The sequence below is a fragment of the Microtus pennsylvanicus genome, chromosome 9, assembly GCF_037038515.1.
Source record: "Microtus pennsylvanicus isolate mMicPen1 chromosome 9, mMicPen1.hap1, whole genome shotgun sequence".
Lineage (NCBI taxonomy): Eukaryota > Metazoa > Chordata > Mammalia > Rodentia > Cricetidae > Microtus > Microtus pennsylvanicus.
This window is the reverse complement of record NC_134587.1, coordinates 20,442,219-20,468,362: the sequence shown is the minus strand read 5'-3', so window position 1 is coordinate 20,468,362 and position 26,144 is coordinate 20,442,219. Positions and strand designations below refer to the sequence as shown.

Here is a 26,144-nt window from a genome sequence, read left to right as displayed (position 1 = left end):
GTTAGTGCTAGGATTACTCCAGCCTCTTAACCTGAGTCTCGGGAATCATTGCAGAAGAGGAGGAAGAAAGATTGTAAGAGCCAGAGGAACAGAGAATTTGCTGTGAGATTGTGGCTCACAACCTCAGATATGTCAGAAGCTACATCTATAAAGTCTCAACATGTTTTCCTTAACAACAACAAGGATGACACTAACAGACATGTTAACGTGGATGGGGAAAGGCTCGTGTGACCTCAAACCTGTAGTTCTAGACAAAGAACTGTAGGCACCTAAGGAATTCTGGAGTGGGAGAAATAGCCTTCCTCAGGGAAAAACATATCATTTTAATATCCCATACCAAATGGTCAGCTCTGAAAATACATGCATGCAAGCAATATTATATAGACAGAGCAGACTGGGTGGGGGCACAGGGCAAGAGTGTGACAGAAGAATCTCAGGAGCTATGTGGCCCCAGTCCAGCTAAACTGGCAAACTCCGGGTTCAGTCAGGGATTCTGTCCCAAAAAGAAAGATAAAGACTAACTGAAGAGGATACACAGTGTAAACCTCTGATCTTTGCATACACACACACACACACACAAAATATACGCATACACATATATACATGCATGCACACACACACCACAACCATCCTAATCAATTAAACCAATAAATGATCTAATGAAATGAACAGATACTTCTAAAAATGATATAAATTATCAACAAATAGATTAAAATTTTCAATATCTTTAGGCACCAGTGAAATGCGAATTAAGACTATACCAAGCTTTTATCTTACCATAGTCATCAATGGTTATTGTAAAGAAAAATAGCAGCAAATGCTGGTGTGGATTTGGGAGAAAGGGAGCAAACGTTGATGGGAATGTACGTTTGTAGAGCAAAATAGAAATCAATATGGGTATTCCTCAAAAACTTGAAGACGGGGCTGCTATTTGATTCGTAGGTATCATTTCTAGGTACATACAAAGCACCCCGAGTAAACATCAAGCCTCCGTGGTTTATGGGTGACAGTCCTCTCCTGTGTCACAGTGTTTCTGTGTACATCTTTGTCCTCTTGCCTCTTATAAGGGACATCGGTCATGTTGGATGAGAGCCCCTCACTATAACCCCACTAAAACTTAGTTGTCTCTTTAACGATTAGATCTGTACCTGTATGGTCACACCCTAAGATTCTAGGGGTTAACATGGTTCCTTGGGACAGTACTCAAGGGAGATATTTGAGCCCATAACACCAAAAAGAACTTGATTTTACCCAATGTGGGATAATGTTCTGTTCTTCTCCTTGGCCCTTGACTGAAATCAGCAATGTACATCAGAGTAAGTCACAGAAAGATCCAGAGATATAAGAAGAGGGTTTCATATGAAGTAAATAAAAGACACTCTCATCCAACCAAGGTTCACTGTTTAAATTATGTTTATTTATGCCAATGCAAAATACAATAAAACCACTTAAAAAAAAACAACCATCTCATCTTCATGTAACATAACTCTTCAGTGAACAGAAGCACTACTGTCAATGTTTTGGCCTTTTCAAGGTCCTGCCTCAGGTCAAAACGGTATTTAGGGAAAGAAAAATTCTTCCTAATACACACGTGAAAGAAACCTCTATGTTTTAAAATCTCATTTCAGCAGTAACGCAAAAATAGCACACACAGCCCCGTGTAATGGGGGCAGTGCTGCCATATTATTGGAAGTGCCATATTATTGGGTCGTTCAGGGATCCAAGGAGATTCATTCAGCTTTTTCTTTTAGGTTTAGCTGTGTACTCTCTAACTGACTAATTTACCTGAGTTATTTAAAAAATCCAGAAAAGAAAGACTCCAGACAATCAAAACATACACAGAAACATCGGGAAGGAGTGAAGGAACTTTGAGACTAAATTGGCAATCCAATGGATCACCACGAAGCCGCCACTCTGAAGAAGCTGCCCATCCAGTGAATGGTTTCACGTGACTATCCAGACACGTGACTATCCACACTGCGCAAAAATCTAGCAACTGGCCAGCATACCAGGGACGTAAGTGCTATTTGTTTCGTGTTTGTAGACTTTCAAACTAAGATAGTTATGCCATAACTAACATAAGCCTTCTATCGTTTTACTGACAAAAGAGTCTTAAGGCAGTAGGGAGAGCAAAGGCCTGGCGTTAGAATATGGAGAGTCTGTCCCCGGCTCTTCCGCCTATGCTCTGAGCTTCTCTGTGGCGATCTAGCGAGAGCAAAGAGCTTTGCAATGCAGTAGTAACCAGAAGAAATAAAAAGTCTCCAGCGACTTCCTCTCCATTCTGCTACTGGATTGCTGACTGCCCGTGTAGATTTTGTAAGTGGCTTTTACTTTTTAGAGCCTGTGGGTGACACATTCAGCCCGTGAAGCTGGGCTGTGAATGCTGGGTGGTGTGGATGGGATGGCAATGTCCTATGGGAAGCCCAGACTTCATGAGGGACATGCTCGGTGTAAAGTCATGTGACCTTTTATTCTATTACCCAAGGTTCCTTTTATAGTCCTGAAACTTTTTTGATAAGCTAACCACTTTGAGTTATTTTTAAATGGACACTTTCATATGACAAAGGTGGAGTTTTGAAGACAGTGAAGCTGGGTGAAACAATTAAGAAATATGGAAGGATGGAGGGGGGGGGCACTTGGGGCCAAGAGGGAAACTGAGCATATTAGACCCTTGTCTTCAGTCTTACTAGCAACATAATTTATAAATTACTCCTTCCTCATCTGTAAAACAAAACACTTGTTTGTGTAAATAACTTGTAAGTGAACAAATTTAAGGCAATTACTAACATTTAGTTTTCAATCTTTCACTTGAGATATTACTGGAAGAACTGTATTCTTTCTGTGGATAAGAAACCAGAATCTCATTTCTCGTACTTAAAAAAAAAAATTGCCTAGCATGATGTGGTATACACCTTTCATCCCAGTACTCAGGAGGCAGAGGCAGGCAGATCTTAGTGAGTTCAAGGTCAGCCTGGTCAATTCCAGAACAGCCAGGACTTTGTAGAGAGACCCTGTCTCAAAGAACCCCAAACCAAAACTAAAAAACCAAACAAACAAAAAAAAAAAATCCTCCAGGAAATGGGAGATTTTTCTGCATGTTTAGAAAAAGCAGTCAGTGTGTTTACAGAATAGAACGATAAGGACTCGGTGACTTTGTGGAGACAAAGGTTTTAGGTAGCTGGATTTAGGAAGCAAATGAGATTATAATTCTGAACATTTTTCAAATGCAAATCAAGTCCCTATGAACCATTTTGATGATGTTTTTTGAGGCATCAGTGCAACAGGGTTCATATTCCTCAAGCGATCTTGAATTCACCTCTTCACTTAGGATATTCTTCTCTTGATTATTTTGAACCTGCCAACAGTGTCTCACCTTCATGCTGAGAATGCCTGATCTCCAAATGACCTAGTATTATCTTAAGTCAACCTGCTTTGGAAGCAACAAAGAAAGGCAAACCAAACAGTGCATTAACCTTTAACATCAGTGAAGTTGACTTTCCCTGGCCGAAGGAGGTCTGTTTACCCATCTATGGAGAAGCCAGGCTTGTGCTTTTCCCTGTGTTTGTAGGTCACGTTCTTAAAAGTACTGGTGGAGCCTCTGTACAGCGGATTGGTTCCCTAAAGACAGGGGGAAAAGGGTTCAAAAAAAAAAAGAAGATACATTTTGTTATTATACCACTTTAATATCTTCAAATGTTTACATTGTAGTTCAAATTGGAGTGTCAAGCACAATCTTGGAAGTTATTTGAATGATTTTCGATAAATTTTAATTTTATTCAGCTTTATTTCATTTTTTGGTGTGGCACATGCATATGCATACTTCTAAAATTATTATTTTTAATTTTATTGTACTTAATTACTTAGAAGAGGAGCATTCATGTGCCAGTATGCCTGTGGAGGTCAGAGGGTACCTGTGCAGGTCAGAGGGTACCTGGGAAGGTCAGAGGGTACCTGTGGAGGTCAGAGGGTACCTGGAAGCCATTTCTCACCTTCCATCATGTAGGTTCTGAGATCAAACTGAGTCCAGCAGGCTTGGTCACAAGCTCCATTACCCTCAAAGCCATTCTTCCTGGCCCTCTGCCTTATGTTTTGAAACAGAGTCTCTTGCTTAGCCTGGAGCTCACCGATTTGGCTAGACTGGCAGGCTAGCAATCTCCAGGGCTGTTTGTGTAAGGAACACCAACACACTCACAGTCACCCCCTTCTATACTCAGTGAAGAAGCCTAGTACACTCAGTGGTCCTGTAGAATAAACTGTGCCTGGTTTATCATGGGGCTTTAGGAAGAAAGTGTATATAGCTTACAACTCCCTGGGGGAAGGAATTTTATCTACTACTTGACAAAGCAAAATCGTATTTGTTCTCCGGAGAATGAGGAAAACAGACACATCTCCTGAATTTCCTGCCTTGCACTTGGAGTCATGGTCATGTCTCCTCTGAGTGGGAACCATCCCACTCAGAAGCTGCTTCTGTCCTACTGAGAGCCAGTGTCCCAACCTTTGAGAAAGTGCCATGTTGCCTTTGGTCATATGACTTCAGAGAGTCAGATGCCATCTCTGTATTGAGGGTAAATAGAGGTAGTTCTGTGGCTAGAGTCCATGGCGGGTAAAAGCCGGGTTGCTGTGCTGTCTCTACTCCTAAAGTCTGTCTGGCTAGTCAATCCAGCTGCCACAAGAATTAAGAGCTCTTAAAGATTCAGAGAAACTTGTGTGGTCTCAGGTAGGTGTAGAGTCTCTTTTGCAATAACATTCAGAAGACGTTTTATGAAGTTTAAGGAAGAGAAATTAGTTGACAAAGTAGTCAATTGAAGAGACAGAGTTGGATAGCATGAGCTGCGGGTGGGGATGCAGGCTGAAGCCTGGACGAAAGAGAGATGGGGAGGTTAGGGAATAGGAAAATAAATTGGCTGTGATCTGGGCCTGCTTAGATCTTTGTTTCTAGGCCCCACTCCATAGCTGTCAATCATACTAAAATGTACCTACTTCCCGCATGAAGAAGAATTGTAATGTGTGCGTGTGCACATGCTAAACATGTGTGTGCAGGTATGCTTGCTTATGTGTGGCATGTGTATAAGCAGCAAGAGGTCAGTGCTGGGTGTCATCTTCTATCCCACCCCCGCTTTGAGACAGTCTCTCAGTGCTGTGGAGCTCACCATTTTGGCTAGACTGACTGGCCAGTGAGCCTTAGGATTTTGCCTGTTTCCAAGTTCTTCAGCACTAGGGTTGCAGATTTGAGTTGAGGGTCTGACTTTTACAAGGGCATTGGGGATGTGAACTCAGGTCTTCTTTCTTGCAAGCTTTACCTACTGAGGCTCTCTGTAACCCCACAAAATAGATTTTAAAGTACTCTAAAGGGGATGACGCAATGTCATTTTGTAGATTGTTAACCATTCACTTTCATGAAGTTTTTGTTTCGTTTTAAACTACTTCATTTACTCAAGTCTGGGATAGTTCGGGGGTCCCTTGTGTAGGGTCAATGGACTAAGATTCCACCCTAGTAAAAAGGTAAGGGAGATATGGAACCCAGAGAAGAAAAGGTTCGCAGCACTGCTGAGGTGGGGGAAGGAGGTGTGTACTGACCTCAGACGGTGATCAGAGCTCAGGAGAGCATGCTAGGGTTGGGTTTTGTCAGCAGATACGAAAATGGCCAGTACCATATTTATTATTGACCTTTGTGGGATGTCCAGTTGAGACTCAGGCTTAACACCTGCTTTATGGTGGGGGAGTGTCCACTTTTAGACAAGGCTGGTTCTAAGTGTGTAAGGTGTCCAGACCGAGTTTCTCCAGAACATTGAGGCTCTGGCCTAAGCCTGGCTGGATTCTGGCAGCCAGTGGCATATTTCTGAGGCTTGAGCAAAAGCGGTAACAAGAAGGCTCCATCATGGCTCACAGCTTCCTTAGTGACTGCCTAACTGCGACCTGTAGACCCGATTTGCTTAGGACAGAACAAAGTCAATCCATGGCTGCAAGAAATGGCAGGAGAAACTTTTTTTTTTTCTGTCACAAGTCCACTTGTTTTCCAGAAGAAAAACTGTCAAATCAAAGATGAATTTAAATGTCTTCTATTTGTATTTTCAGAAGAAAAATGCTCAGTTTTTTTTAATGTAATAAAAGATAACCTTTCTTTATAGTCCTGACAAAATGTTTCAGGGGGCAAGAGACAAGATGTGTCTTCAACTCTGTCCCCTTATGAGTCTGTGGAGCTCGATGGGTCAGGTGACTGCACTGTTTTTTCTGTCCTGCTTTTTAAGACTTAGTTAAGTTCACCCCTTGAGAAGAAATAGGTTTTAGATAAAAACTGAATTAAACTGAAGACCTTTAAGTGTACGCGCCAAGCATACATTTGTCCCAGGAAGAGGATGTGTTAGTGAAATTAGGGCTGAATATTGAATTGAACCTCTTTTGCATGTAAATGAATAATTATTACCTGGTCATCATCTAGTTGGGAACATCGGACATTTGTTATTCAAAGAAACTCAATTTGACGGGGAAATAATATTTTCCATTTATGCTTTTATCTGTCTAATATGTGGTTTTGTCCCATTTTAGATGAAGAAACAGCTAAATTTAGGCATTTGAATTTCAGTCATGTTTAGCTTCCTGAGGGAGAACAATTCATGTTTTGGGGGAAATTAACTGTTAATTAAAACGTTATTCTAAAGATATTAATCATTTGTCAGTACTCACACCCGCGTCGGAGAGCATTAAAATATGCTGGTTAGTAGACACGCATCACAAAACAGCCAAGGGCTTGCTGGCAGAATCAGAATACCCACCTCATTATTTCCAGACGCTTCAACCGAAGGCTGTTGGAACGAATTCATGATTGGGGCTCAACTCTACCTGTACCAAGACTTTGGGGAGACCTGAACTTTTGGCTGAATTCTTTTAAGTACAACACCTGTTCTCATTTCTCCTCACTCCTACACACCAGTTTCCTCACTAAAAACTACAGACTGTGCACTCAGGAAGTCACCAGGCCTTGGTGAAATCTGATCAAATCAAACATACATCTTTGCTATCATTCTAGTATCTAGAGTACATCAAACTTTCCTCAGTCGTCTTAAAAACAAAATCTTACATCCGGACCCTTCCAAGTCAGGACTCAGACTGGGTCCATAGATCACATTTGTTCATTATAACTAAAGCATTTTTACTCAAAAGATAAGGTAGATTAAATTTTATTAGCTTTTTCCCTGAGATGTACATTATGATTAGTTTGAAATCATCCCACCCATTATAAATGTTCATTATCAAGAATGGAAAATTCTATTTTCTTTCAGAACTGAGGAGAGCCATATAGGGGAAATAGTGTTGCCATCAATTTATTTAGGCAGATGAACCCAAAGGCACATTGTGTTTGCCTGTGTTTTCTCCAGCGAGTTCACTGTTGTTGGAATCAGTGATGTAAGATAATTGCTATTAGATAGCTAGACACACCATTAGAGATTGAGAGATGAAATTAAAACCATGAAATTGTTTCCAGGGGTCTCTAGAAATGTAATTATCTCTTCCTGTGGAAAAGCAACACCGAAAATTGTAGTTCTGTTTTCTGTTTGCCTCCTGAGAAGACATTTAAATTATATCATTGAATACATATATTTAGAAGTTTATTTCATGTAGCTACTTAAATTTTATGTTATTTGGGAAAAAACTGCTTGGTGTTTAAAAAGGCTTATCAATGTTGTTTTGTCGCCCATGATATCAGCAACAAGTATTTCCATGGAAATTGGCATGAACGGTCACAGTCTCCATTAACATTATCCCATTAGCCGGCATATAATCAATTTGCAGAAAAGTTTAGCTATAGAACCTAGGCTCTATTTAATGAGGTCGCCTCCACGACAGCCCTAAGCCACCACAGCAGGAGATTCATGAGCCTCCCCAGGTGTTACAAGCCCACCACACTGAGACATCGGGTGTCGTGAGGACAACCCGGAACCAGACAATGGGGCTCTTCTGGCTCGCTAAGCAAGAGAGACATGAAAGCTGTTGGGGCTACACAGAGCGTGGTCATGGACAACTGACCTCTTCTTTTCTACAGGGCATGGCTGAGTCCCCCATCATTTTCAGGTCCCCCGAGTTCACATACCGTTTGCCACTTGGCCTTTGATCGTTCTGCTTCGAACTTAGCGACTTCCTTCCGGTCGTGCAATGACACCAGCAACTTCCAAATGCACAGTAGGACTACTCCGATGAGCAGTATAGCCAGCGACACGCCCAGCATGATCATGGGGATGTTTGGAGGCTTGGGGCAGTCTGTGGAGCAGATGGAATAATCTTTAGAAGCTGTGACAATTAGTGTTTTGCGCTGAACATATTGTACAATTCTTCTCTCTCTAAGCTACACCCCCATCTTACGGAATGGAAAGACCTTTCTCACTGGGTTTTTCAAGTCACGTATTTTCTACAGGAGAGGGAAAATAGTGATATCCTCTTGTTCTGTTGAATTTCTTTCTTCTAAAACTGAGCTACTTGTTTTAAAGAGAGCTTTGTATTTAGTCTCAGTGGAATAAAAGTTTCACAACAATTCAAAAATGAATTTATAACCAGCCTTCCATATCCTTGGTTTTGCATGCACAGATTCAACAAACTATGGATTGAAAATATGTCTTTATCGGGCACGCCCTGTCTTTCCCCTTGCTGTTGCTCTCTAAATAGTAAGTGTAATATATATTCGATAGCAGACACATTGTACTGGCTTTCAATCTTCGTTCTTTCCTTCCTTCTTTCTTCCCTCCCTACCTCTCCCCTTTTCCTCCTTCCTTCCTTCCTTCCTTCCTTCCTTCCTTCCTTCCTTCCTTCCTTCTTCCCTCCCTCCCTCTCTCCCTTCCTTCCTTCCTCCCTCCCTCCTTCCTTTCTTCTTTCCTTCTTTCTTCCCTCCCTACCTCTCCCCTTTCCTTCCTTCCTTCTTTCCTTCCTTCCTTCCTTCCTTCCTTCCTTCCTTCCTTCCTTCCTTCCTTCTTTTCTTCCTATTTTCTTCCTCTCCCTCCTTTCTTCCTTTCTTCTATTTAACATCTCTTGCATCACAGGCTAGCCTCAAGCTCTACAGCCAAGGATGACCTTGAACACCTGAACCTCCTGCCTTTTTCTCCCCAGTGTGGGATTACAGATGTGCATACTATGCCTAGTTTTATACAGTGCTGGGGATTGAACCCAGAGCTCCATTTGTGCAAGGCAAGCACTCTACTAACTTACATCTCAAACCCTGCATCATATTTTGCAAGAAACCTAGAAATGATTCCAGGTATGTGGGAAGACATGTAAATTCTATGCCAGTATAAGGGCCTTCAGTATTCACAGGTTTTAGTTTCTTTGGCCCAGGAGGCTCTGGACCCAATCTCCTGCAGATACGGAGAGGTGACTCAATTGGACGGTTGACTTTAGAACTTTTATACAGCAGAGCGACAGTCTTGTCAAGGAGTTCATTGAATCATGAACAGTCTAATTATTTTATTATTTAATAATAAAAATTATTAGTCCTGCCCGGTTGCTCATGCCTGCAATCCCAGAACACAGCAGGCAGATACAGAACATGTTGAAGACCAACTTGAGCTCCACAGTGAAACCGTGTCTCACAAACAGAGGACTGGGAGTGTGGAACACTTGCTTAGCATGTGCAAAGGTTCAGGCTCCACCTCCAGAACAGAAAAGATTCCCCTTTACTGTGGGATCCTTGCCCCTTACCCCTGTAAAAACAGAAGATAATCATAGCTTTCTGTTTTGTGCAATGCTGATTTCCTAGACTAGAAGAGGGTGGGTTCAATTCTCATCTGATGTACAGTAGCTGTTTGGATTCAATCCTTGAGTCCCTTGACCTCATCTGTGAAATAAAGCACAGCGCTCCCTCGATTGCCCTGATGACATGTTGAGGTAGTCTTGCTTGTCAAAACCACAGCCTCCTAGACCCCTCCCCAAAATATTGTTTCAGTGGGTCTTGGGTAATACCACAGGATATATATTATTAATCGTATCTAAGTCACTCTTACAAGCAGGGAAGTGTAGGGAATTAGATATTCTCAACTTGAAGATTTTATGAAATTTTATTTTGGCTCGACGGATGGTATAATGTAGTTTTGCAGTTATAGTGCACCTTCCTCCATTGCCAGTAAGATGACTGATCACCCTTGCAATGTGCCAGCAAGATGATAAATCTCTTAATGGAACATTATAATTAAGCCCTTCTTTTGCTTTCCTGGGAAGAAAGTCCACATCAAATGATCGTTAAATATCTGCATCCCACCACAGGAAGTGAGGCCACACCCCACAGTCGGTGGGGGAGAAATGAACCCCGCTTCTTCTAGCTTCCAAAACGTCACTCTTAAATAGTTAATAATGGAGAGTTGAACACCGAGGAAGGATCACGTGGCTTTTCAGACCCGAATCTGAATAACCCTCTAGCGGCATGATGCCTAATCTCATATACTTTTTCTGGGTGGAAAACCATGGAGGTACATTGTGGAGAAACAAGCAGAATTGAATGGCCTGCTTACGATAGTACCAAGGGCTAATGGAGGTACTGTAGCCAGCAAATGAAGCATGGCTGAGTCCCTGGGAAAATATACGGACCCAGCTATATCTTTGGCTAGGCAATGTTCATATTGCTCCTGTTCACAGCAGGACACAGTTTGCGAGGACCTGCAGCTGGAAAGAGAATCAGGAGGATGCTCAAGTAGGGAGTCAATGAGGAGAAGGTGTGGCTTGGGAGAACCTAAGGTCCTAGGCTACTGTGAATTTCTCAAGAAAAGATTTCCACCCGTGTTCCGAGGCAGGTTTTCACAGCACAGGCCTCTCCCTCCCATGCTCTGCACGATATTCCTTTGGGGCTCAGACTGAAGAGTGCTAACTAGGCGGGAGGAGAGGGGTAGCTCTGCTCCTGTGTGTAATACCACCTGTCAAGTTGGGTCACAGCTGTACCTAACGCTGAGGTCTTGACCACCTAATTCTTAGCTCTGGCTAAGCTGGTAGCTGAACCATATGTAGCTATCAGGCACTGGCAATGTGACATCTGAAGCAGGTTGTACTACAAATACTAAACAGTTATCTCACAGTCTAAGTATGAAAAATGTAAAATCTAAATGATTTTTATGTTGATTTCCATGTTGAAATGAGAATATTTTGGACTCAAAGGTAAAGAAAACTAACTTCACCTATTTTCTTTTTGACTTTTTAATGAGGCTTCTAGAAAACATTACGTTTCATCCAGAGCTTGCCTTGACCGTCCTATTGGACAATGCTAACAACGTCATTTAGGGTCAGGTATTTATTACAGTTGTGCACCCAGTGGGAGGCAGTGTAGCACAGTGGTTATGAGCCTGGGCTCTAAGCTGGGCTGTCAGAGTTCCCCAGGCAAGGAGTTCTGGGAGTAATTACTGCAAGACCAAGCAGTACCCTTGTTTCCATGCCTCAGTTTCCTCTCCTGTAGGTCAAAAATAACACTAGTGCTCCCTTTGTAGGGCTGTTGAAGATAGTGATTCAGCAGGAGCAGAAGGAGAGAGAGCACGAGCAAGGAACTCAGGACCGCGAGGGGTGCACCCACACACTGAGACAATGGGGATGTTCCATCGGGGACTCACCAAGGCCAGCTGGACTGGGTCTGAAAAAGCATGGGATAAAACCAGACTAGCTGAACATAGCGGACAATGAGGACTGCTGAGAAGTCAAGAACAATGGCACTGGGTTTTGATCCTACTGCACGTACTTGCTTTGTGGGAGCCTAGGCAGTTTGGATGCTCACCTTACTAGACCTGGAAGGAGGTGGGAGGTCCTTGGACTTCCCACAGGGCAGGGAACCCTGACTGCTTTTCAAGGTGATGAGAGAGGGGGAGTTGATTGGGGGAGGGGGAGGAAAATGGGAGGCGGAAGCGGGGAGGAGACAGAAATCTTTAATTAATTAATTAATTAAAAAAATAAGCGAAGATAGTGATTCAGCACGTAAGAAACACGAGGAGTGACACGGGTGTTAGTAAGGCCCCATAAACACAGGGACAGTGACAACACGTGCATTCCTCTCCCTTTTCTGTCTCCCAGAAGGCAAAGGCCTGGATCGTCCAAGCTCAGTTCGCAGATGTACCACCTGCAGTGACTGGCTTCTCCCGGCAAAGAAGGCTTGGCTGTCATATTTTTTATATCTGATATGACTTGTAGGCTCTGACATGCTGTCCCAGTGGTTCTCAACCTGTGGGTCACAATCCCTTTAGGGGGTCCAACCCCTTCCCATGTGTAGTCTAAGACCATGGGAATACACGGATGTTTATATTATGTTTCATAACAGTAGCAAAATTACCTTTACAAAGTAGCAACAAAAATAATTTTATGGTTGGGGTGGGGTCACCACAACATGAGGAACTGTATTAAAGGGCTGCAGCCTTAAGGAAGTTGAGGACCACTTCTCTATCCAGATACAGAAGGAAGATGAGGGATGTAAGGCTGTGCCTGCATCCTCAGCAACAGCAAGCATGCTGGACCAGCTCCCTTTCAGCTTGCTTAGAGGACACTGGGAAGCATTAACCTTTCCCTGCTTTTTCCTGGTTTTCATTTGACCTAGTTTCTAACTTGAGAGCCACAGGTCTCAGCTTAGGGAGGAAGAAACTCCTGACACCTTGGGGCTTCTGGAAGCACCAGGCCTGCCCAGGAATGGGGCATTTGAGGTATTCTTGGGCCTGTCATGAGATCTTGTGAAATCCCAGGGAGATTGTTTTTCCTTCTCTTCCGCTTACTACAGAAGACTAGGGGATAAATAAGACACTACAATAGAAAGGCACCGGACATCTGTGCGTCCTCTGACGGATGGCATGTTGGTGCGCTTCTCACGCTGTGTACAAGAATAAAAGAACGAATAAGAGTTCAGTAACGAGACAGCATTGATCAGCTGAAGACACGTTCCACGGGTGGGGGAGGTGGGTGCGAAAGAAAAAAAAAAGAAAATCAAGCCAGCCAAGCCCAGAAACCTGTAGCGGGGTGTAGGGATCAGAAAGGCAATACCTGCATCACACAGAACACTGGCCAGCAAAGATATATAAGCCCGAGCAGGGGCCATCGAGAACCCCCACATTTTCTGAATCAGGAGGTGTAGGTGCCCTGCAGTCGTGGATCGAGAAGATGGTGAGCACTTTCTGAAGGAAGGGCTGCCCTTGCCAGTCCGAGTACTGCAGCAGGCCTGCGTCCCTGAGGTTCATGCCACACCGACACGACCTCTCTTTTATAGGGTCAAAGCGAAGCTTGTTCTCGCTGGTACCAAGGTGGAATTTGTCTCTCTGATAGGCCTCACGCTCTGGAAGTTGGCGCGGTAAAGACCGTAGATACCAGTACCACGTTTGGACAGGACATGGCTGACAAAGGCGGCTTCAAAACCACCCAGCCTGGAACCTGGTTGGACAGGCTGCCAAGATGACGGGGCTTGCTGCCCTGTTTTGATGTCACATCTAGAGTCCAAGAGAGGGAGAGGTTCTTTAAACTTCAGTTTCTTTGTCGCCCCAGACCATATGAGGTTGACCGCCTGGGACAGTAGGTAGCCCATCCTCTTTTCCCACTTCTGAGAGGCTTGTGTGCTTTACTGGTCTTCTGGCGAGAGGTTCTGCACCCACTGGCTAGTCAACTGTAAGCAATGGTCCATTAGGACCTGCTGCAACTTCAATATCTTCCCCGGAATCATTCTGAAGACCTTCTTTCCAGAGGAGTTCTTTGCCAGCTGACCCTGGGGTTTGGCGTGGGTTCTTGCTCACAACTCTGACTCTGGGTACTTGTTCTGGCCTCAGCCTGGCTGGAACCCGCTCTTCTCCTTCAGTTCATCTCTGTGCAGTCTAAATCTCCACTGCTGAAAGTGTCCTTGCTGTTCAGGGACAGCCTGCTCTCTCTCTTTTAAGAGTTCAAGAAACCCCGTTCTTTTTAACCCCAAGATTTGGGAGACAGAGCAGATGATGTCTCAAGATCACTTTGGGCTACACAAAATCAATGCAGAAACAAATCCAGGAGAAGGTAGTTCACACATTTAATCCCAGTACTAGAAAGTCACGGGCCTTTAGTCCCAGCACTAGAGGGAATGTAAACCGGGAGGGGAGAGGCTCTGATCTGCTGAGTTTGCAGTTGCCCAGCCTTGGTAGAGGTAAGACTTCTCTAATGGCTTGACTGCTTTGTTTTTCTGGTTTTCAGACCGAACCCCAATATCTGTCTCTGGGTTCCTATTATTTGTGCTACAGAAACCCACAAGGCCTTCCACGGAAAGTCGCTTTGTTGTTCCGGATGTGATTTCCCAATAGAATCAATTTGAGGGGTGGTTTTGATTTCACATTAACATGCTAAAATCACTACCACAATTACAAACACAGTGATGGGGGTTTGTAATTGTAACTGTATAACACTCCTAATGAAGGGACAGGTTTTTTTAGTTTTATGAAATAACTTGGTTATTACACAGCATGACTCACCCGGCTTCCTGACTGCAAAATGCATTTTTGTGTTTATATTTCTCAGAAATATGCCGGGAGTATCCTGCCCTCCCAGGAATCAAATCCACATCCCCAGTCATCCCCACACTTCACGAACTGTGCCCGACCTCCAGCTCTGTTGGCAGGATAATGTGACATTTCTCTGGCCATTTTCTTGATCGTAACATGAGGTTTAAACCCACTTTTCAGGTATTTGGTTTCTTTTCAACCTTTAGTGTGATCATCAATTTGATAGCTTTGATTTCAAGATCAGGACTTAACATTCTCCCAGCACATTGAAAAGCAAGTCCACACAACAAACCCCATCCTCTGTGTGTGCTGCTGTTGTCTGGGCAGGACCTTTTGCTCCAAACCCCAGCCTGATGAAGTCACTTAACACAGCTGTCATTTCTCTGGGACATTTTAGGGAGGGGTAGGTCACCGCTGAAGACAGAAAATGTGAGTCACCTGTGCGTGTTTCAGAACGCCGCCAGGGTTTGTTAGCACAGTGGCTCCAAAAGCGCCTGGACCATCTGTGCTAAGTTGGATTATTGGAATGCAGACCGAGTGCACGCAGGCCTGCTGACTCAGGATAACAGCCTTTTAGATAAACAGGGGAGTCTGATACACACACAATTTGAAAGCTTCTTAAAGATGTGTTCTCCACTGCTTCCCTTTCCATGGTGTATAAACTTGTCTTTTCCCTTAGCTGGAGATGAAATTTCTAGGGGTGCATTGGAAAGTGATTCCACGAGTTGACAACGATTGAAAATCTACAAAAGCACAGAAACAATGGGCTCTTGGCTGCCCTGGTCTGACATCACTCAGTGGAGGCTGTCTCAAACTCAAAGCAAACCTCCTGCTTTCATTCTCCTGAATATTGGCATTAGAGGTGTATGCTAGCTGTCCTGACACTTCGACATCTCTAGCCATAACCTGATTTGCTGCCTGTGTCTTTCCTGATCCAAGAGTCTCTTTTAATGGGCCATTGCTGGGAAGCCTCTTTTGGCACGTATATTACATTCATTGTTCCATTTATTCCTTGAGTTATCTCTTAAAAGTTTGTGCCACTGCTTTTCCCATTTTACAGATGAGGAAATAGAGGCTTGGAGAGGCAAGAAGATCCCACAATCTCAAGTGGTGATTGCACAACGAAACAATTTTTGAACCACCACTTTAACTTGGTTTTAGAATCTGTTACTCCTTCCTGCTAGTTTTTTTTCAGAAAAGCAAACCAGTTTGTATTTTGTTTTCTTGGTCCACCTCTCCTCAGGGCCAGCAGCTAGCTGTCCAGGAGGTGATGCTTGGGGACAATGAAAGTTATCACGTTACCTCATCTTCATAAAAGACGCAGGAACACAACAAAAGTTTTAATAAAGGATCTTTTCAACCTTGGGAGAAGCACTTTACCCCAAACTTTGAAATGTCTTTTCCTGGCAAGCCACCTGAAGTGACTGTCTGGGTGCCTCGAAAGGTAGTATCACTTGACCTTGACAATGGAACCCAAGCTACCCACCTTTCTCATTGATGCTGTGGATGATGGCCTTCCCCTCATTGTCTGTGGTTATTAGGAATGTAATAAGACATTCATTTTCTCCTTGTAGAGAGCAGGAAACAGAAGTATCCTTTGAAAAATCTGCAGGTGAAAGAGTCATGCATTAGGGTAAATGAGATTTCAAAAGAGATCATTTTTAAAGCAAAACAGTATTGAGTCTTTCAGTATGCGAATTAGGGTTTTCAGTTCTGTCGGATGGGAACTGAGAAGCATAGCAGATGTGGTCAATCAGGACTGACCATCAGAATTCCCTCTGTCCGATGGAGGAAGACTTCAATCGAGCGAAAGCAGCACAGTGCAGGTGCCCACCACTGCCCGGGGGATAGAACGGCCATGATGATGGTAATGGGGGGGGGGGGGCAGTGTGTTCCTCTCTGCTCAGAGCATCTGGGAAGTTAGCTAGGTGACACTCTGCTCAGTGCGGATGTACACTGATACTAGCCAGAGGGCTTCTCCATGGTGCAGCCTGAATCGCTGGCTTGGCACTTGTCACATGGTGAGAAAAAATTAATATCAGGAAGCCGAGACAGAGGGGTTCTGTATCTCGGAGACCCGCAGGATAAAGGGGAGTCTCAGATGAAAAGGAACCCAGGCTCTCCGACACACAGTATACCTTCTTTCCTAAGAAGAAAGCGAGATCTTCCTCAAAAGGTTTCCCAAATTGAATATTTTCCCTTATGAAGCTTAAGAGTTAGAATGTGAATTTCATGATAATTAGTAATAAAATTTTATTTATGGTGATAAAAATGTAAAACTCTTAGTTCACACATCAAAAATTCTGATGGCCCAGCTACTCTGCCAGATTCCTCAAGTATTTCTGAATTAAAGCAAACAGATTAGTTTTACAATTCTTATTCTAATTTGGAAATTCTTGATGAAACTATTAACAGTTTTTCAGAAACCTATAATTAAAATAACATTTGCTCTGAATCTAAACTTCTAAGACATATGCTCCAATAATAGTGTATTAAGAAAGACTATGAAAATCAAACTATCCCAGGTAATCTTGGGCCTACTCTTTCTGGAGTGTGATTTTTTTCCCCCATTAGCTTAAAATTTTTTTCTTTTTCCAAAACAGGTTTTCTCTGTTTAGCCTTAGCTGTCCTGGAACTTGCTCTGTAGAGCAGGCTGGCCTTGAACTCAGAGACCCACCTGCCTCTGCCTCCCAAGTGCTAGGACTAAAGGTCTGTGATACCACCACCCAGCAGCTTAAGTTTCTAAAAGGTATTGATAGAATTTGTGTGTATGTGTGTGTGCGCGTGTGTGTGCATTCTTACAAGAAAAAATAAAGAGCCTATTTAGGGCTATTTAGGGTGCAGAAATGCTAGCCATAAAATATAGAAATATTAAGTTGTCATTGTTTGTCTTTGCATTTAAATTTAAGAGAAACCCCTGATAGGTCCTGTGACTGATAAGCTCTTTATCATTCATGACAGCAGGGACCAGTAAATCAGAAATTCACCATTCTAAATGAGATTTTGTACAATAGATTTACACGGCCTAAACTGGTTTTGAACTCATTAGAAGCATCTCTTTATGTACATATCCATATTAAGAAATTTTATGCAAATTTTTCATGTTAGATCATTCCCATATGCATATAACAATCTGATTCACCTGGGTCTGGGAACCCAGCTTGGTTGTTCTAATGGGAGAGATTGTGATATGCACAGGACTCGGGCATTAGGTGGTTATGAGACTTATTAGAATAAACATTCTAATAAGATGGCTTAGATGAGGAGATTTGGGAAGCTTTTGGCAACTCAGCCTGTGTTATTTCATGTGTTTGATGGTAAATAGCAGGTACCCTTGCTCAAGTCAAAGTTTGGTCCTCTTTATATGACTTTCACCTCTCCAGTGCTTAATTTCCACTCCAATAACTAAGATTCATGAAGTCTTGGAGTGTTTTGGCATTTTGGAGCATTTTCTTTCTTCAGTCTTTGCTGCAGCAATGAGAGCTCACACCCTCTTTTGAACTCAATGGGACGCCAAGCTTTCAGGCTGAACGTATGTGGCTGGTTTAGTCTCCTCACGTCAGTAATATTAATCCCGCTTCTCTATTTTCTTTCAAACGGCCGCATTGAAGCGTTGGGAGGCTTCCTTTGCTTGGCCAAGATTATTGAGGTTTTAATGGAACTGCAGATCTGACCTTTGATTCACAACTCCCCCCTTGTGCTTTAATTACTCCACCATTCCTTTTCCTGACTTTTGCAGGCTAAATGGGCCCCGTTTTGCAGTGTTTGGGTGTTGAAATAGTATGATTGGATGTGCAATGAAAGATTTGCATAATTAGCCGCTAAGGTTTTCTTTTGTTCATAGAAAATGGCCCTTTCTTTCTTTCTCTTTCCCCTTCTTTGTGAGACCTGAATTACTGCCACTGAATAATACAGGGAAAAATAAGATCTCAGGCAGCCTGGGAAATCATGTTTAATGAAGGAAGGAAAACATAAGTGGAGGTGGGGGTGGAGAGGCAGATCCAAAGAACGTAGAAAACATAAATGTCTGTATTGACTCACAACCCTGTGTTTTAAGACATCAGCTCTGGGATCAGTTAGCAGTTCTGGAAGTAAACGGTTTCCCAAAGGTGGTCATGGTGTGTGTTGAGGAGTGTTCTCCATTTGAGATACATTTGGATATCTCTTTTACATGAGTACCTCTCCTGGCCCTCGTGGAGACCCACACCCATATTTAATGTACATAGCAATTATGAAGACTTGCAAAGCTCTGGGATCCTGAGTTTCCCATTTCCAGAATGTATATGAATACATTGACTTATTGTGAATACATTTCTAAAATGTAATATGACTGTGGGTGCTTTATTTTGTGAACTTTTCAGAGATAGTATCTGGTGGAGCAAGCTCTGAGTAACAAGGATCTGAGTGTCTGGATAATGGGGTAAATTAAGAAGCACGACTCCTTCAATAAAACAGAATGAATGTTAGATGTGCCCACCCAGGGCACAGATGCACAATGGGTAAATTCATGTGCGTTAGACAGTAGGTCTGTCTACTCCACATCCTCAGCAGAGGAAAAGCGGGGCTAAGAGACCCTTAGATGAGCAGATGGGAGGTCGTTTGTTCAAACTAGTGTGACAACCACCCAGTGTGACAACGACATCAGTGGGCTAGAAGTTCAAAACGATTTGTAAGGAGGTGATTGAAAAGGTGTCTTTTAACCTAACTTGGCCAGATCTCGTGTCTCCTCACATTTGTCCAGATTAGTGCTTAGAGTGGGTTAATAATCCACTGGCTGCTTTCAGTAATATCCTCCTCTCTTAAGGAGATGTCGGCCAAACCCAAAGAACGTAAATGTTCTAAAAGCCACGTAAGCTAGCCTTTCTCCCCAATGCGAGCATCTCTGCCAATCACAGCGACTGCCCTGTTCACACCTGTGGCTGGCGAGCCGCTGCTTCATTTCCTTTTCAGCACACACTGCCTGTCCCGTGTTGCTGGCGAATCGACTCCCAGTCATTTGCAGGCATTTTCTGCAACTTTGACTCATCTCCCAGAGACAGCTGGTGAATACCCCCGCTGCTGGGACGTGAGCCTGGAGGATGCTCTGAGATGCCTGCTAGTCACTGATGTGGAGATGCCACAAACGCTGCTCTTTCTCGATGCTTTTGTGTGTCTCACCTTTATCAGACAAAGCACACAGCATCTCATTCCATTCGCTGCTATTTGGCAGACTTATCCTTGGTCACCAGAAAAGCACAGATGAGGGGTTTTATGAGCACTCATCAGGCCCTGACCCACCCAGTAGCTCAACTGTAGCATCACTACCATTTTGAAGCATAGCGGCCATCTCCTTTGTTGTAAAGTCCCCACATCCCTTTTTAAATGTCTTTTCTCCTGCTCATCTAACCTGCAGGGGCATTAAATATTTGGGATGAGATTTTGCCACTAGATCCTCATTTTAAATAATTAAACATGACAGGAAAGCAGAAGCCCAGCTCTCTTAGCAATTAGAAGAGGGACTTCTTGAATTCGGAGGATGAGTCAAGAGGGATGGGGGATGGATGGTGATGTAATACCCATGACTGGGAGGAAGTAAAATCACTAGGAGGAACAGTGGAGGGGTAGACAAAATCCAGCTAGCTCCTGAGCAGAACACTTCCAGGATCTGTAAAGTGCAGTCAGGCAAACCATTAGGGCAGGTTTTATCTTATCTTGACATAAAGCAAACCTGTGATATAGAAAAATTTCAGGCTGTCAGTGGCAGTTAAGAGTCATTTCTTCCAATTTCTGTCTTACTAGTTTGGAAAACACAGCCTTGTAGAATTCACTAGGCACCCCTGTCAAGCAGGGGTGAACCCCCTAACAGAACCGAAGACTGATAGAATAGCCATGACGTTAAATTGCTTGCTTCCTGTGCCATTATTTCTTTAGAAAATGCATTTATCCTTCAAAAGGGGACAGAGAACCCCAGCACCTAGCTCCTGGTAGAAATGAAGTCAAGATCCTGGGAGTCCCTTGACTCCCACGGTTTCTGCCTCTCAAGAGCTATGGATTTAAGACAAGGAGCACTATGGATTTAAGACAAAGAGCACTATGGATTTAAGACAAGGAGCACCTTCCTCGCTGATGGTGGCGCCGGTGGCTTGGCACTTCTCCATGCACTCTTGGTCCTGGCCATCTGCAGACAGGTAGCATTCGACGCAGCTCCTGTGGGGACAACAGAGTTCATCAGCTCATATGGTGGAGACCAGGCATGCAGTGGGCATACTGCTTTACTCTTCTCGATGGTGAGATTGACCTCTTTCAGAAAGAGTTGGGTGACTCCTAAGAGAATGCTAAATTGTTCCGACTCCTACTCCATACTTAGAGCTCCCTGAGTCAGCCTTGTTGGCATTGTCTATTCTATAGTGACGGCTCCTGATTGGTTGAGAAAAAATACTTTAGTGCTTTAGCTATGTTTTGACATAAGGGAGAGTTTATATCCATAAATATGACTAGAATCTAGGCAAAGTAATGAATTTCTTAACCCAAATGATCCATATCTCAGCAAGAATTCTAACAGTGATGGGTGCTCTCAATTTATGTCAAATAGGATTATTCTAAAATTCAATTTTATGTTGCTCTTTTTGAATAAGTATAAATCTTCGTAGTGTGTTTCTAAGGCTTAGGATTATAGCCTGGATCTTCATTAATTCAGGCTTCTAAATAAAAGATCGCTGCTTTTAGAAAGTATATTTCCAAGAATACAAGGATTATAAGATGCCTATAGACAAAAGTAATATGTAAGCCTAGAATGTATCTTGTCCTACAAATAACTTTACAAATAGATTCAGTTTGTAGTAGGACAAATCTGCAGAAGTTTCTGCGTGCATACACATGGCTGGGGTATGGGTGGTCTTCAAAGGACTTTATGCTCATGCCCATGGGATGTCGGCTGAAGCTGTATTAACTTTGTGAGGACACCCAACCGTAAAATTATTTCACTGTTAACTTCATAACTGCACTTTTTCTGTTCTGAATCTTAATGTAAATATCTCATAAGCAGGATGTCTGATATGTGACTCCTATTGGGATTCGAGACCCACAGGTTGAGAACTGTTGCTCTATAGGCAGGGCTTGGGTCAGCAACCGTGTGGGATTGAGAGCACCATCTGGTCTTGAAGCTGCTTTTGTGTTTTCAGTATTTCTGGGCAGGCTTTGTGGGGGCCTGGAGCACCCTGGAGAGACTCTTCAACCCCTTTTGTGTGTCTCACTGTGATTGCCCCAGACATCTTGCCTATTCCCAGCATCCTCTACAGCCCCACTGTGACTGCAGCCCACATATCTCTGTTAATTACCTGAAAAAGAAATAGGCATTGGGACTGGCTCAGTGGATAAGGAGCTTGGCATGCAAGTATGAGGACAAGAGTTCAGATCCCCAGAGTCCACATAAAATCTTTTCCCTTAAACAACCCTATACTTGCTGTTAAAAAACCTAACAGAACCTATTGCCTGGTTCAAGACCTCCGGCTCATTAGCTTTTCAGTGGTCTCTCTTCAAATGTTATTGTTAAGATGTCACAGGAGCTTCATCTTGACTGGGTAAAACTTTTGCCTCTGGCCCTTCTTAGGTTTAGGGCTCTCCCCCAAAGCCCCCTTTCCATCTTGCCCTTTGAATCATGTATGGGCAGTCAGTTTTAACTCCCAGCCTCTCATCCAAAAAACTTCTCCCTTTCCTGATCACCTGCTTACTCTGCTGTTATCCCATCTTCACTCCCTATTGTGGGATTTTACTGACTACTCATTACCTCAACCGTGTGCCAATTCATGCCCACCACCAATTAAAATAGGAGATCAGGTACTATTCTATCCCCCAGACCAATGCCACTCATCCTTTTCCCTTAAATGGCAGGACCCCTTTAAAGTAATTCTTGTAACTCCCACAGCTGCCAAGCTCAAGGGACTCTCTCATTGGATCCACCTGTCTCACCTTAAACCTTTTACTCTTCCAGGTCAGGATACCCCCTTGTATGTGGTACACGCCCCCTCTAATAAACTCCTACGCGGGTTTGTTGCATGTTCTATGTTTCCTTCTCACTTGTGCCAGGTAATTTCAACCACCACACATGCACCAACACACGTGTACCATACACATGCAAACATGTGCCCCCACTACATACGTATACACATGCAAAACATAAAGTCCATCTTTCCATTAGGCCCTTAGCACGTATGAATGTAAGAACCATAACTGTTAACTGCATGCCTATGACTTGTCACTATTTTTGGCACGCAGCATGTATGTAATGTTAGGTAAATGAACACATGCCTGAGAAAAAGGAAGAATAGATCCATCTCAAAACTAACATCAAGATGCTGATTCCCAAATTGGAACAACCTCGATAATTGTTATAGAATATTAGTTGAAGATGTGTTATTTGTTTATGCTGTGGAATATCTGTTTAATGATGCAAAGATGTGTTGCATTCTTCTATGTTGCATTTATTTAACTGTGAGCTGTGTTACTTTGCCTGCCTGAAACACCAACTTGATCTAATAAAGAGCCGAATGGCCAATAGCTAGGCAGGAGAAAGGATGGGCAAGGCTGGCAGACAGAAAGAATTAATAGGAAGAGAAATCTGGGAAGAGAGGATTCGAAGAATGAGAAAAAGGAGAAGGAGGGGGCCAGCTACTCAGCTAACCCAGTAAACCATGAAGTAAGAAGTAAAGAAAGGTCTCCAGAATAGAGAAAGACAAAAGCCCCAAAGCAAAAGGTGAACAAGATAATTTAAGAAAATCTGGCTACAAACAAGCCAAGCTAAGGCCAGGCATTCATAAAAAAGAATAAGCCTCTGTATTTATTTGGGAGCTGCATTTATTTGGGTGGGCTCCTCAAAAAAGTAAAGAGTAAAAGCCAACTGGAAACAGTTAATTTTGCATCTTACAACCCTGATAAAAGACTAACTCATATTGATAAAGAAGATGGAAAAGAAAAGGAATAAAAAAAAATCTTACTTTTTTGTGGTGGTTACGCCAAGATTTGAACCCAGAGACTCCTGAATGCTAGGCAGTCACTCTGTCACTGAACTACAACTGACATTTGATTCAAGCTCCCTACTTGGCATATATCTCAGCTTGCCAGGGACAGTGACAGGAAAATCGTGACACCGGCTTGGTGGGTAACCACTGGGGGGAATTGATTTTCTTCCTTGTTTATATCACACACGCAAAATGCCACCATTCCAGGAATCAGTTAATGAAAGTATGAACTACTTAATCCTATTTGCTGCTAACCTGCTACACTGTGACCTCACAAGCCATTAAGAGACCTGCTTGAGGAGACCTACAAGATTTGTTCCAATTCTGTAAAGTGAAGCTGCTAACCAGAAATCAGTTTCAATAGAAAAATATGGGTGTATTTAGTTTTGTTATTGTCTTAATAGTGTAAAAATGAAACCACAGTATATATGTATAATGATACACAGAAGTGCCAAAGTGTACCATAAGGAGAGAAGTGAAAGCTAAGATTGTCTTTCTGCTTCTGCCTCTTTTGGCCTTACCAGAATGGAAACGACTTTGGGTAGGTCAGCCTCAAGTCTCTAGATAAGAAGTTTGTCTGTTTCCTCAGAAAAGGAACTGATTGCCTGTGGATGTCAGCAGGATACCTCCAGGATACCTCTCCAACTGAGAGACCATCTGATGCTATCAGTAAGGGACATCAGCTACCCCTCTTCCCCTCACCTCCAACTCCCCCAATCTCCCACCCCACCCCCATCTTTAGCAGAAACCTGGCAGTGTGGTTTTGGATAATCAGGACAAAGAGGCAGGTGAGAGGCTGACCTTCCAGGATGAGGACCACAGTGGCCCTTAGGCTATGAGGTTTGATGGAGGCTGGATGGAGACCAAACTCAGCTGAGACAATTAGAGGTTGAGTTTACTAGATGCCTTTTAAACTTCCATCACACAGAAACCTTGCTACAGAAGAGAATAAAGTAGAGACGTTACCGCTTAGAGTTACAAGGGTCGCCACAGGTGGGACAGCGTTCACAGGTGGGTCCTGAGGCTCCAGGGTTCCTGCAGACACACTTGCCACAGACGCAGTCCCCACGTCCACTGCACAGCACTCCATCCTCAGATGCACATGAGTCCCTGCTGGTTGTACAGTTGCAGTACTCTCCTGTCCAGCCTTCCCGGCAGATACATTCGCCACAGTCACAGTCCCCATTATCTGTAATAGAAACATAACATGTACACTGTGCTCCTTATTTCCCAAGATGGGGAATATCTTTTCTCCTTACCTTTAAATACTCTGAAAGGTTGGAGGGGATGGGCAGAGAAAGAGGCAAAGAGAGAGATAGAAGCAATAGATGTGTGGATGGATGGATGGGTGGATGCATGCATGGATGGATGCATGCATGGATGGATGTTATGGGACTATGGTCTGTGTACCCTGTCACTTGTATTTTAAATAAACACTGATTGGCCAGTAGCCAGGCAGGAAGTATAGGCAGGGTGACCTGGGAGGAAGTAGAGGTGGGGGGGGGGAGGAGAACAAGAGAATTCTGGGAAGAGGAAAGATTTAGTCGGCTGCAGTCATCACCCAGACACAGAGTAAGCAAGATGTGACTGCCTCGCCTAAAAAGGTACCAAGCCATGTTGCTAACACAGACAAGAATAACGGGTTAATGTAAGATGTAAGAAATAATGAATAAGAAGCCTGAGCTACTAGGCCAACCAGTTTATAATTAATGTAGGCTTCTGTGTATTTCTTTGGGACTAAACAACTGCAGGACTGGGTGGGACAGAAACCTTGGTCAACAGATGGATGCATGGATAGACAGGTAGATAAATAGATGGTAGACTGATGGATAGATGGACAGACAGATCGATAGACGGACGGATGATGGATAAATGGATGATAAAAAGACAGAAAGATGGTAGACAGGTGCTTTGTTGGCCATGTGTATTTACTGATTTGTCTCCTAGCTAAAAATCACAGCAAAAAGAGTAAATAACTAGTCAAAATGAGATCATGCAGACAAGCCCATTGGAGCTCTCAGGCAAATTGTTCAGTTTTAGGATCCATCCTTCTATGTCAGTGGTTTTCAACTTGTGGGTTATAACCCCCATAGGGGTCACATATCAGATATCCTTGCATATTACATTCACATTAGAATTTATAACAGCAAGTGAGACAATGAGAAGCTGCATGGCAAAAGAATATTTTCCCAGGGAGTTACAAAATTTTCTGTAAGGCAGTGACCTGAACAGACAGGTATGTGTGTAGACACACCCTAACCCCACAGAGAGGTCAAATGAGAGGCAGCAAAGGCAGTTGCAATGTCTTGCAGAAGCAGAGGCCTGACCCATGGAATCATCCCTGAGAACAGCGACGAAAGGACAAGCAATGTAAGCCGGAATGTTCAGAGCAGGGCATGATGGGTAATAGTACAGCACGAAGAAGGAGAGATGGAGTCCTTGCTAGGCCAACGGGCTGGGTGGCCAGCTGGTGGCATGGCTCCATGACTTGGAAGCTGGTCCCTGGTTACTGCCACACTCCAATACCTGGCATGCCCAGATCACTTGTTGAATGCCTGAATGGTTCTGGAACAGGAAAGAAGCTTTGGGTGTGTTGGACAGTGAGTCTCTATGGCTCTGTGGAGTTTGGGAGAGAGAGAACTGTTGGATATCTTAGTAGGCAGTTGAAGATAGAGAGATGAGCCTGGAGGAAGGG

At 43.4% G+C, this 26,144-nt stretch overlaps 1 protein-coding gene across 5 annotated transcripts in view; it reads right to left on the bottom strand.

Annotated features, from left to right (window-relative positions):
• Positions 1-1,565: 1,565 nt before the first annotated feature.
• Itgb6 (integrin subunit beta 6) overlaps positions 1,566-26,144 on the bottom strand; it is a 118,205-nt gene continuing 93,626 nt past the window's right edge. For 3 of the 5 annotated variants that reach the window (XM_075985059.1, XM_075985057.1, XM_075985058.1), the window contains 5 exons: positions 24,416-24,638; positions 20,548-20,639; positions 15,940-16,059; positions 8,090-8,256; positions 3,635-6,803 (listed from right to left, as the gene is read on the bottom strand). In XM_075985059.1, the coding sequence (XP_075841174.1) occupies positions 6,702-6,803; positions 8,090-8,256; positions 15,940-16,059; positions 20,548-20,639; positions 24,416-24,638 (704 nt within the window). In that variant the 3' untranslated portion in view covers positions 3,635-6,701. The other 2 variants (XM_075985060.1, XM_075985062.1) reach the window with 2 other exon arrangements.